At 41.2% G+C, this 13,259-nt stretch overlaps 1 protein-coding gene across 2 annotated transcripts in view; it reads right to left on the bottom strand.

The window, feature by feature from the left end:
• Window positions 1–13,259, bottom strand: part of jade2 (jade family PHD finger 2) — a 259,041-nt gene that overhangs the window by 95,720 nt on the left and 150,062 nt on the right. For both annotated transcript variants that reach the window (XM_049592610.1, XM_049592611.1), the window contains exons 9-10: window positions 5,167–5,664; window positions 4,040–4,204 (exon numbers count right to left, since the gene is read on the bottom strand). In XM_049592610.1, coding sequence (XP_049448567.1) covers window positions 4,040–4,204; window positions 5,167–5,664 — 663 coding nt within the window. The remainder of the gene's footprint in view (window positions 1–4,039; window positions 4,205–5,166; window positions 5,665–13,259) is intronic.

The following is a 13,259-nucleotide window of genomic DNA, read 5'->3' as shown; positions in this document are numbered from 1 at the left end:
CAGTAAATACGCTGTTATTTCCTACTTAGTGTCTTCAAATGGTTTACCTTTTATTTATTGGATGAGTTAACCCTAGAGACTTGAAGTGGTATGGTCCACTTTTACAACACACAGACGTCAATAAAAAAGTGGTCAGGAGGGAGAGGAGTTATGGAGTCTACAGATACACTGACTGGTCAGGAAGTTAGCCTGGCCTGCAGCAATCAATACACCCTGACCACTGGAGACCACTGTGGTGTGGCTTCAGTTACACAAGTCTATAGGAAACAAACACCTCTGTAAAGTAATGTTTCCATCACAGATATTATTATATATCGAAAGTAGTTTGCACAGCTACAGACTCACAACTCCCTGTGCACCTACTGTACATAGTTGGGTCTTATTATTTTGTGGTGTGCACAACAAGAGGAAAACAGAGTGATGGCATGGTGAACTTTCAGTCTAGATCATGGATTGGATCAGCCACTTGTAAACTGTTAAAACCCACCTGTGTTCTGCTTTGTGGGAAATGATTTTCACTCCATCATTTCAAGTTAAGAGGTGAGAAATTGTTATCTAAAAGCTAAATTAACCCTGTGGGATGCTGGGTGACACACGCTGATCCACTGGTCTAATCAGAACTCTTTTCGGCCTCTCAACTGGTATTACCAGCTGAGGCTAAATGGGAAAACCAACGAGCAATTAAAATATGTCACCCAATTATTTCCTGTGTTTGTATGTTATTATTTTAGTTTGCTAGAGAATAATGGGTCATTTGGTTGATATGCAGCCACCTAATTGCCAAAAGGTTGTCCCACTGTGAGCCAAATTAAATCAATGAAGCTGAACCAAACCAAGGCGAGCCAACTGCACCGTATCAAATCACATGCCAAGGAAATGAAGGAAAAAAGTATTTAGGACACCAGATGATTTGGTTTATCTTACAGACTGCTGAAAGAAAATACATTAAAACTGGTTGTTAAGGGGATTTGTGGAGGAAACTTTTTCAACATGGATTCTTTCTGGTAGATTTAGTATCAGAAAGTAAGCAAATACCATACAGTGTTTCTTAGATTGTGGTATTGATATAAAACATTTGTCCAAACATGAGAAGCAGCATAGCAGTCTAGCCGCCTGTCCTTGGCAGGCCGGAGTTAACTGTATCCCCCTAAACTCGGGTTGCAGTAGATGTTTGGCTGTGGGCGGCCTGCTGTCATTCAGATTCTGTTGGGTAGATTGCAGGGTCAGAAAGAGGTTTTGAGAGCACCGCTGCAGAGAATGCCAATCAACTATCAGAGCACGGCGAACATGAGCCTGAAGTGAGGTTATGGGCATGGGCGCGACCAATCCGAGAAACCGAGCAAGGAAATTTACATAGTGGTTAGCATTCAGCTGCCAAGTCTGAGCTACGATACTGAAGGCAGTGGGGGAATACTTCACCATTCTGACTGACCTCAAAACTGTTGTACTACTGCAGTTCAGGTTTACACTGAACTGCAGTAAGCATGTATTAAATACCTGATACTGGTGATTACAGTAATCATTTCTGCCTAATCACAGCTCCAGAGAGCAGACTGCAAGTAGCAAAAAAGAACAGATGTTTCTCTAAAAGGCAGGAATAAAATGAAGTATAGTAGTATAAAGATTGAAACACAGCAAACAGCCAAGACAGCCCAACAATACCCAAAACATTTTGGGGTAAATGTCATCCACCCTTGGAATGGGAAACTCTTTAAGTCTACATATAAAAAGAAGATAATCGCACTCAGAGATGCCTTATGTAATAAGTTAACTTCATCATTTGATGGGCAATACACAAAATGTTTCCAGCCATCCAGCCTTCTTCAGTGGCACACTGATGATTGGACAAACGGCCAAAAATGTTGTGCGTTGCCAGACAAATGATCAAGCAAATTTAGTGAATGATACATTTCTGTGTGCAACCCTCTCCTTTTTATAAATGGATATATACATCTAGTGTAAGGCATCTGTCAGTGCAGTGGCAACCCTAAACATAGCAACTCTCCAACACTGCTATGTCTACAGAGGTCTGTGTCTTCTCCTTGGCCTCCCTGAACTTTTGTTTCCAAGACCACAGAAGCTGCTGTCCATCTGGCCTGCCAATAACTGTTTGCTATTTCCAGAGTTTTCTGAACTCACAAAGCCTAAAAGGCCTCCTTCTTTAGCTTCCTTCACCTCCACCAGCCGCTTCTTTGGTTGCCACCACAAGTCTGGCCTCAAGTCCCAGCAGCTGCTCCACAAGGGAGGCTTTGAACACAACCCACTTAGACTTCCTGTTTCCAACCTTCACACAGATGTAGGTATACTTCATCTGCAGGGTTTGAGCTGAAGACCTCAGAGACAGGGGCCTCAAACAAATGTCTCTAATTCACTGTAACTGCACATTTATCAGTACTGTCTGGCAGCAACCCCTCATCACCAGATCCACCCTAACTCACCAACAGGTGGAGACCAATTAACAGCTAGTGTCTGAGACATATATATTCAAAGATTTGAGGATACAACTACATAACTGATCACTGCTCTTTGGCTAAAGGCGTTCTGTTACCTTGCTCACACACACAGAGTCTCATTCCCATGGCGTCAAATACAGCAGCTTGGTCAGTGTACAAGGTAACCCACAGCATCTATATGAGACCCACCAGGCTTTCAGCTAACTCCAATGTAATCCCATCTGCAGCAATGACGTAGTGTTAAAAGCAAGAAAGTCCACTAAGGGTTGGAGGAAGAGTAGGTGGATGGGTCACACAAACACAGAACTTTCACCCAAGAGTCCACCGTTTGTGTCCCACGTCAAACCCAAGGTCAGTGTTAAGTATGTAATGTAGTTACAGTATCGTGTCCCTTACGTCACATGACATACCACACGTGACATATTCATTAACGTACTTTAAGAAATTTTAACTCCAAAAACAACTCAATTTTAACCTCCAAAACTGATGCTAGAGGTGCACCTAGAGTATTATAGTCTGAAACATGAGGCCACTGATGAAGCTGCCATATTTGACAAGTTGGGAGTGAGAATGTGTTGTGTCTGGAGGAAGTCAGAGAGAGGCCACCTGTCCGACAGTGCTGAAAAATACAGCATGCCTGAACATAGTGGACAGTCCATAATTACCACAGAAACTTAATGCTAAACACCACCTGGGTTAAGATCTGGTACGCAGTTCTTTCTATTACCTCAGTGTTGACGTCCTTCTGCAGAACTACAGATTTCCTTGGCAATATCCTCTCTAAGACCCTCCTGCAGACTACAAATAAAAATGCCTTCCTCTACATGACATGCAGTTGCACAAATATTAGCATATTTCTCTCTGGGGAACACAGTGGTGCTCAGCAAGGGGCTCATGAGATGGAACCCCGAGAAAAGAGAAAGAATTCGGTCCCAACTCTATCTAGCTTGTGCCACTCCACGCTACTCTACTGGTAACTTTCCACATCCCAGGGGATATGCATAAGCAATTTCTGTGCTCTGTGTCACCTGAGACTGAATTTAAAGTTTCTGTGTCCCAAACACAGAAGCACACAAACCCAAACACACCTAATGAAAAAGTCCTCTAAGCCGACTGGCTTTTACATATAGCGAATTAACTGTCACAGTGAACACAGATCACAGGGAAAACCAATGAATTCTGTGCGGTGGGTGGATTTTCACTTCAATTTTCAACACTGGGCTATCATTCATTCACTCATTATATCATCCAGCCATTTCATTATGCCTTCATCCTTCAGGCTATTCATTCATTTAGCATTAATATTCATGAAAGCAAAAATCAACTTTATATGATACTGTCAATGATCTTTTTAATTAACATTCTGAAAAATGTAAATTACCCCTTAAATATCATCAACACTGACTGGATCGAGCACTGAGCATGCATATACCCACATGTGCAAACACACACACACACACACACACACACAAACACACACATATGCACACATTCTGAAAAATTACCTCCAGTCTGAATAATGCACTGCGCAATGCAACAGGTTTCACTGGCTTCATACCAAACAAACACACATATCTCCTACTCACCCTCTCCAGGTCTTGTCGCAGGTGTGTGAAGAGTTTGAGGCGTCTGTAGAGGACGTCTTGCTCCTGCTGGGCCAGGTTGTCCACCTCGTCCCTCTTTAAGGTCACCAGAGGTCGATTAAAGTTGGCCTTCCTCTTCATCTTCCAGAACTGATATAAGAAGTCCACCTGAGTGGAGAGACAAAATATTCCCTCTTGTTTAAGATGACAATGTTCTAATGAAACTCAGCAGATTGAAGCATCAATTGCTTCAAATGAAAAAGCAAAGAAAATCATTTACACACCTGAATATTTTAGAATGATTGAAACTGCATTTGAAAAACAGCCTTGAATGTGCAACATCTCATGATTCCATTAAAACAGGCTACTGAGTTTTTATCCCCTATGTATGAAAAGCTGTTTGCTTACAGCTGTAGTCTTCCTTTATGGTGAAAAAAGCTTTTGCCTGCAGCCACAAACATGTTTGGAAAGCAAAGGCCAGTTAATCACAGCAAGCTCTAAACAAAAGCCCGTGATTTATCAGACGGTTTACCTGTGAATAGGGAGCACTTTATTTGATGCACTAGAGCCGGCACTCTAAATGCAACCCATCAATACCACATCTGATTACATTTAATTAATTGCAGAGTCTTCATCTCAGCTGATTCATGATTAACCGTGTATTATACTGGCTAAAGATCAGAATGGAGAGACCTTATCCAGTTCTTATTTATCATCATTTTAGATTTTATAACATTTCAAACCTACATGGAACAAATTATAAAGCACTCCACAGATTTGTTTAGTTTTGTCAGACCATGCAAAATTCTCCAGCCAATCACAACAGGCTTGAGCTACTTACTGGACAGAAATGGAACTTTCCGTCTGCATCACTGTCACAGTTCTTGTATACTTGTTGCCTGCTAGCATGGACAAGTGTGTCTATTCTGATTCGTCTGATCAGAAAGCTGTGTGCCAGCCCTGTCTGCGTGCTTTCTACTTATGCTTTTTTTACCTGACTCACTGTCTGGAGGAGTGAGTTATTTCTGGTGCATATGGAGGTGCATATATTACAGTGAATGACAAGTGCACATCATTTCTCATCATTTCATATGAAAAATTCAAGTGTTTCACTTCAATTGCTAACGCACCTGGGAGACGGGCAGCGCCAAGTTTTCAGCCACCTCCATGGGGTCCACCAGTTGGTAAAACTCATCCTCCAGCTCCTGCAGCTTCTGTTTCCTCTGGCTCACTTTCTCCCTCTCCAGCTGGTCCCGCTCAGCTCTCTCTGATGTCGACACCGAAATCGGGTACAATACCGACCTCTGCTCCGGGTCACCGCTGTTGTTTGGCTGGTGCTGTTGGTCCGGCCGGAGCTCAGAATTGGCGCCGGTGGTGGCCCAGTCGGGTCTGGCTGTACTGTGTGCTCCGTTGGTGGTGGATGTGGTGGTGTGGTTGCCATTGCTCACACTGGTCAAACTGGAGAAGTTGTTGTTGGTTGCACTGCTGTTGCTTGCGGTGCAGCTGTGCTCCAGGCAGAAGGACTTGAAGCGCACTTCGTCGTTCTCTGCCAGGATGGTCCTCATCTCCAGGCCGTGGTCGAAGGCGCACGTCACATGGAAGGCCACGATACAGGAGGGCATGGAGCACTGGGAGGGGGAGAAAGAGAGGAAGTAGAGTTAAGTACAGAGACAGAAGGGATACAAGGAATAAGGGATGAGAAGGAAGCAGGGAGGGATGTGGGGAGCCAAATAAGAGATGTAGCTCAGGTATTATGGCAGCAGAAGAGAAAGAAGAAAGAATGGAAGGTGGAACAGAGAAAGAGAAATCCCATTTGAGTGTTAATTGTATCTGTGTTCATTAAAAAACAAGCAGATTGAAATGCTTGATAGAAAACAAACTGCTTTTGTTATTATCTTGGAGCGACTTCCCTCTTACCCTCTCTCTCTCTCTCTTTTTCTGAGGAACACATGGATGTAAACACACACAAACACACACAATTTTTTCTTCAATCTCTCAGACACTTTGTCACAGCTATTTGTTTTAAAGTGTCATTTTCGGTCCATTTCTTGTGTTATCAAGGTTCCAATACAAGTGCAGCAAAGCAGAAAGACAAGCCAAGTCACAACAAACACGGTTCCCCCATTTCTGCTGACATTTCGGTAACTTGGGATGTGTGTGTGTGCGGTTGTGTGTGTGTGTGTGTGTATCTCAGTGCTATCCATTACAGGTCATACTAAGAGGCGGCCTCCCACTGAGTCCCTCCAGGCATGGTGTGATTTTGTGTGTGTGAGAGCCCTTGCGGCTGTGTGTTGTTGTCGCTGTGTGCATGTATGTGCACATTTGTGTGTGCGTTTGTGTGTGTGTGTGCAGGTCGGCGCTTGTACTTTTCAGAGGAGTTCAGCATCAGCAGGATGGTGACTCTCCTCACTGTGTTGCATCTGAGCGTGGTGACAAAAACCTGAGTGATCCTAGTGACTCCACCGTCTGGAAAACAACTTCTGTCTAATGTTTCGACAAACAACCTTTCCTCCCTCGTCTCTGTCTCGACTGCTTTCTGCAACTAGAAGATTTTTATTCAAAAAGCAAAATATACAGCAGCTCTTTGGTAACACTGAAGCTCCTACAAAAAATGCTTAGAAGAGGCAACAGGCTTTTAGTTGATTTAACACAGAAATAATAGGCAGGGAAGTTATTTAGTTATCTACTTATACTTAGGGCGTCCACCAAAGCATTACTTCCCGGTTGAAAATGCCAAACGCTTCTCAGGGAAAAGCCCAGCTTTGGGGCACTTTGGAGGCACAGTGTTTTTTCAGCAGAGATGCTTTGATTACATCTGGTTGCTATGATACAGAATATCCTGTGGAAATAAAAAAAAAAACTGCCACAAGGTGCTTGCTCTGACCCTTGCTCTGGATGATGGGAAGGCTGAAGCTCATAGTGAGAGAGGGTGGACCTGCCAGTTTATATGGGTTTATGAGAGAAAACGTATATTAATATATATACACAGTATATCAGCATAGTTCTTTTCCACTGTTTGGCTGGGTAAAAAGTGACAGAACCCCGCTTTACTCATAGATCATGCTATAGACATTTTTTAGGCACTGTTCTTCTTTGAGTTAGCTCCTAACTGCTACCAACTACTTTTTAAGTCTCTCGCAGTGGGTTGCATGCATGACACATCGTCAAAACCTCATTCTCGTGCTGCTGAGAGTTCCTAAGAAGTCTATCTGTACTTGTTTTTGTTTTTAAATTTGTTTAAGAACGACAATAAAATGCAGCGCAAATTAATTTAAGTTTCAGTGTCTATAGTTTAGTTTTAACGTTGCCCACTGTCCCTCTTGTGACTCTTCTGCGTCTCTCTGTTGCTTCCTCTTTTTTGATTCACTATTGAGGCTAATTTTTGCATTCAGAGAAAAATCAGAGACATCTTACTTGAACCACAACTTACATAATTTATATGACTAATATAACATGAATCCATGCAAGACCCCAAACAGCCTTGCAGAAGACCCCCTGTCTACTTTATCTTTTAGCGCAAGTACTCATGTTTACCCCCCACCAGTGCTGCTGGCCTGATCTGCAACACAGTTGTCAATATGAAAACCGTCAGTGGTGTAAAATAGGCTGAGAGTCCCTGTTGTAGTATATTTAGAGTAGATAGATAGATGTAGCTTTTGAAATTATTAATGTAGTTTTTCCAATACGTTGAGCACTTCACACAAAAACCATTCCCTGCATTACAGTAGAGTGGAGGCAGATATTTCAGGGACAGACTCTCAACACTTGGGCAAAAATAAGACATGTCTGCACAGCTGCATAACATTGGAAGTAAGTGAAAACAATTTTATTTTGGTTTGTAATTTGGCTGACCTGACCCTTTGAAGACACAGTGAAATGAACATTTTTGATGACTCATCTTGAACTTGGGAGCAGCTTGCTCCCAAGTTCGGGTGCTAGCTTCCCCCACCCATCATATAAAACCACATCTGACTGTTAGCTTGCTGTAGCTTGCAGAGCAATATCATAGTGGGAGGAGAGTGTTTAGATTTTAGCCAGAAAAAAATGCTTATATTTCCAAAGAATGCAGCTGAGGTGTAATTTTGTCACTTTATCCTTATTCCCCTCATCTTCAACACAGGTGAGGGAGGCGTGTGTGGAGGTAAACAGTCCTCTGCAGCTCACAAGACTCCATGATTCCAACTTTCATTTCAGTTTGACTTTAAGTCTGCTCTCACAAAGTTTAGCCTCTCTTAATATTAATTCATTTATGTCATTTATTTCTTTTATAGGTGAAACTTGACGTCTCACCTATCTAATCTGATGAACACTTCGATATTCAGCCTTCAAATGTTGTTAACTCTTGTATTTTGTAGCTTTAAAATACACTTCAAGGAGCACACTGCCATGAATCCATTAAATCGCTGAGTAAACAAAGTCAGTGATGAAGGAGCAGAAGGCATGATCCAATAATCACATATCACCACAATTAATACATCATCTTAAAAAGTGGAGTTACAGTCTGCACTGTAGACCCGTTCTATTAGTGACTTCCCCAAATGTCAGATTGAGCCCGCTGCAGCTGCTCTCACTTATTTGGTGTCAAAAGGCGAAAGGTTGAACACAGCGGGGAGCCGTCTAGATGTGTTGTTTGGTGCGGGCCGAGTCATCGCAAAAAATACTCATCTGGCCTTTTCAACTGCACCTGCTCAGTTCTGGCAGGGAATGAGGTTTTTATCATTGCCCACGCTGAGTGAGTACTTTTAGGTGTTTGTGAATACCAGCATGTTTATCTTCAACCTTTTTGCATAAGGTAGCCAGGAAAAAAAGATATTAATTATATCTGATTTAACCATATCATATATATCACACTGCTGAAAGTGACATTTTGGATGTAAGTGAAAGTTATATTCTTTTAATATACCTCATCTACCAACAACAGACTTTCCTCTCTGCATTCACGATAGGGCTGGGAAGATATGCTCATCTCCCAATTTGAGACTATCATCATACTTGTGCCGATACGATATGTATTGTGATTCTTAAGTATTGTGATTCTACAAGTATTGCAATTTGATTAGTGTGATTTTTGTTAACTTTTTAAACACTAGACCACTGGAAAAAGTTAAATACTAAACTTCTAGAGACTGTGTACAATGAGACATATTTCCAAAAAGAATTCACATCTTTTGTCAGTCAGGCTCTGACTTTTCTTTCAGCATCATATACTGCATAGAGAAGTGGTAAATAACCTAATCACTGTTTTATGGTTTTATTTTTAAGAATTTTAGTCCAGTTAGGCACTTTGTGATGTGTAAAAGATGCTATATTCAATAAACTTTACTTAAGTACAGTAGTAAAATGTACATTACATGTGCAACCCAAATTGTGTAAAATGTAAATAAAAATAGAATGCAATGATTTGCAGATCTTTTTTGACCTACATTCAAATGAAAACCATACAAAGACAAGATATTAATGTTCAAACTTTTTTTTGTAAATTTGATGCCCACAAAAAAAATCCAAAATAGCTGGGACGGGCAGCTAAAGATTAAAGGGATAGTGCACCCAAAAATGAAAATTCAGTATCTACTCACCCATATGCCGAGGGAGGCTCAGGTGAAGTTTTAGAGTCCTCACATCCCTTGCGGAGATCCCATGGGAGAGGTGGTAGCAACACAACTCCACCTAATGGAGGCTGATTATGTGTTTTTGGAAGTTTGAATCTGGGGCGCCGTCAGCCTCCATTAGGTGGAGTGGTGTTGCTACCCCTTCTCCCCTTGGATCTCCACAACTGATGTGAGGACTCTAAACTCTTCACCTGAGCCTCCATCAGCATATGGGTGAGTAGATAATGGCTGAATTTTCATTTTTGGGTGCACTATCCCTTTAGGAAAGTTGTGGAATGCTCAAAACCACCTGTTTGGAACCCTCCACAGGTAAACAGATTAAATAAGGTAGTGACAGATTAAGGTATCATTAATGGGTATAAAGGAGCATCCTCCAAGCTCCGACCTCATCTGAGATGGACTGACTGGAAAGTGTGCTGTGGTCTGATGAGTACACATTTCAAATTCATTTTGGAAATCATGGACGTCCTGTCCTCCAGACAAAAGAGGAAAAGGACCATCCAAAATGTTACCAGTGTAAAGTTCAAAGCGAGTATCTGTGATGGTATGGTGGTGTCTTAGTGCATATGGCATCACGGGTAACTTCCGTATCTGTGAAGGCACCATGAATGTTGAAAGGTTTATACCAGTTTAATTATGGGAAAGAATAACACTTTCAAACCTTTTAAATTCAGAATGAGTGTATATTCATTTAGAATATTAAATAACTTTGGTCTTTGTACTATAATTTAGACATTTAAAAATTGTAATAAACCCCAGAAAAAGATGTTAAAAGAAAAATCCTGTTACTGTAAGTGACTTAACATTCATATTCTTGACTTCTATTATTTTTTTCCAATGCTGCTCTCTTAAAGCATTACAGTACTTTGATCATTTTCATTCATCGTTATTTCAATTACCTTTGATGTTAGACACAGAAGCATCTGAAACATTTTTAATCTGTCTCAAAACAAACACAACACCTGAGACCATTACTTCCCACACACATCTGGTCAGCAATTCTAGATAATTAAGAGGAGGCCACTGACTTGACACGAGCTTGTGGACAGCAGCAGTTTCTATGATTTTTCTTAATCTACTTTAAATATCTTGTTTGGCAGAATTTAAGAACTTAAACTTAAACTAGCATGCCTTGGGGTGAGACATTCATCATTCATTTCTAACCCTGCCAAGTGAAGAAATCCTGATGAAATCATGGATTTTTAAACCTACAGTATATGAGTGCCAATATCCACCACGCAGTTTTGATCCTTGGATGGTGAGAGAGAGCCTGACACCTGAGGAATATTGATGATTTGTTCAGCTATATTTTTATCTATTCATTTTCAACCTTTGATTTTCCTCAAAACATTTCATGCTCTGTGGGGAATCTAAGCCCACATGGACTACATTTTTACCCCCCTCAGACATTGATTTGTCTGAATTTAAGCCTTTCATGTGGTGTCCTACATGGTGTCGGCCTACCCTAATAACAGTGTGGCAAAAGTATAATCAGCTGAGATAAATCTTTGACTTTAAGGGGAGAACAGAGGGCTGCAATGTAAAGATTGGACTCCTTGACATCCAGGTTTCTTTTTTTATTCCCCCTTTTATGGTTGTTGAAATCATCTTCATCGTATGACAGTACTACTTACTTTATGTACTGTCATCTTGTTCCAGCTTTTCACTGAAGCTATATAATGTTTATACTTAATGATAAACATTAAAGGGATGTTTTGAAGTGGGATTGTATGAGGTACTTATACATAGTCAGTGTATTACCTACAAAAAGTGGAGGTCTGCACGCCCCCAGTTTGGAGAAGCAGGCAGGAGTACCGCCATGAAACTCAGCACTGCTGCTGTGGACGGGCGCAGCAGGAACACGTATTTTAGCCACCTAGAAATACAACAGCAGTTTAAGTGTACACTATATTGACAACATTTTCACCGCTTTGCCTTGCCGCAGACAGCCCTTTCCAGTGGGGAAGCCTTAACAGGTTTTGCTCCCATCTATGCTCTCGTCAAAGACACCAAACTCCATTGTGGAAAATGGTAATTTAAAGGGAAAGTTCCGTTTTTTACAACCTGGACCTTATTTCAGGCATTAAATACGGTTGTTTACTCACCCAGATAAGTTTGGTGTCATTTGGAGTCCTTCGGAAGATATTTATATCTGCGAGAGCCGTGTACATCCATATAGTGGGAATGATCGGGGCACCGACAATGAGGCTCTATATAACACATTATCTGCAGCAAAACTCGTTCATTTCACCAATATGTTTTTTATGAATCACTAGAGTTGCTTGTCATCATCATCCGGGTCATTTATACTGACCTACTAACCTCTGACCTGGATGATGTCATCCAGGTGTGCGCGCCGCCGCACACCAGCAGCACGGCTCTGTTTACAACTGGAATTTGCTACTGTTAGTTTTTTGAAACATGGCTGAATATTCTAGCGATTCATAAAAACATATTGGTGAAATGAACGAGTTTCGCAGTAGATAATGTGTTATTTAGAGCCTCATTGTCGGTGCCCCGATCATTCCCACTATATGGATGTATGCGGCTCTCGCAGATCTAAATATCTTCCGATGGACTCCAAATGACACCAAACTTATCTGGGTGAGTAAACAACCGTATTTAATGCCAGAAATAAGGTCCAGGTTGTAAAAAACGGAACTTTCCCTTTAAGCTTGCTGAGCATGGGAGCTGCTTACGTACTGCTGCCTCGAATAGTTAGTTAGTTAGTGTAATTGAATGTGGTGAATCCGAACTACCCCTTTTAAATGCCAAAGTCGTGCAATAACAGAAACAAACTAACTGATCGAGGCAGCAGTACACCAGCAGCTTCTGTGTTCAGTGATGTTAAATTACAGTTTTTCTCAATGGATTCTGGCTTTTAGGGGAGTGATATAATGGCTTCAGTTCCCCATTGGAAATCAGTCTGATAGCAAGGTAAAGCAGTGAAAAACTTCTAAGCATAGCATACACTTAAACTGTTGTGGATTTTTTTTTAGGCAGGACTTTTTTAAGGTAACTAAAATACGTTTTACTGCTGTCCACATCCACAGCAGTACATTTCTTGCTTTCAATTTGGGACTCCTGCCTGCCTGGGTCATGCCAACCGCCATCGACTGTATGTAATACAGTCACTATGAATAAGAACTTCATACAACCCCACTTCAGAATATCCAAGCTATCCCTTTAAACTTAAGAACCCACATTTTTAAGGCTGCACCTTTAAATTAAATGGAAATATTCTAGATGTTTCCCCCAAAATTCAGCCTGACTTATTTGATATTTTTGGAAACTCTGGGATCTCCACTAGACTTGAACATAAAGCATCGTCTTTTGTTGCACAGCAAGATTAGCCTAATAACTGTAGTTTTAGATGCAGTATTCACCTGCTGTACCTATAGCATGACTACAGGCATTAAAAATCTACATGGCTGCCAAGTTCTTCTGAAATCTGCAAAGAAGACAAACTAACCGTGAAGCAAAAGTACTTTCTTAATTAGAAGATTGTGTCACCCTATCACTGACTCTGAGCTTTAACAAATACAGCACAGGTTTGACTGGTTGACCTTTCCAGTCCACCTTCCTTTAATAGCGCACTAATTAGGAGTCTCATT

The sequence above is a fragment of the Epinephelus fuscoguttatus genome, linkage group LG12 (assembly GCF_011397635.1).
Source record: "Epinephelus fuscoguttatus linkage group LG12, E.fuscoguttatus.final_Chr_v1".
In the NCBI taxonomy this organism is placed as follows: domain Eukaryota; kingdom Metazoa; phylum Chordata; class Actinopteri; order Perciformes; family Serranidae; genus Epinephelus; species Epinephelus fuscoguttatus.
This window is presented reverse-complemented; position numbering and strand designations above follow the sequence as displayed.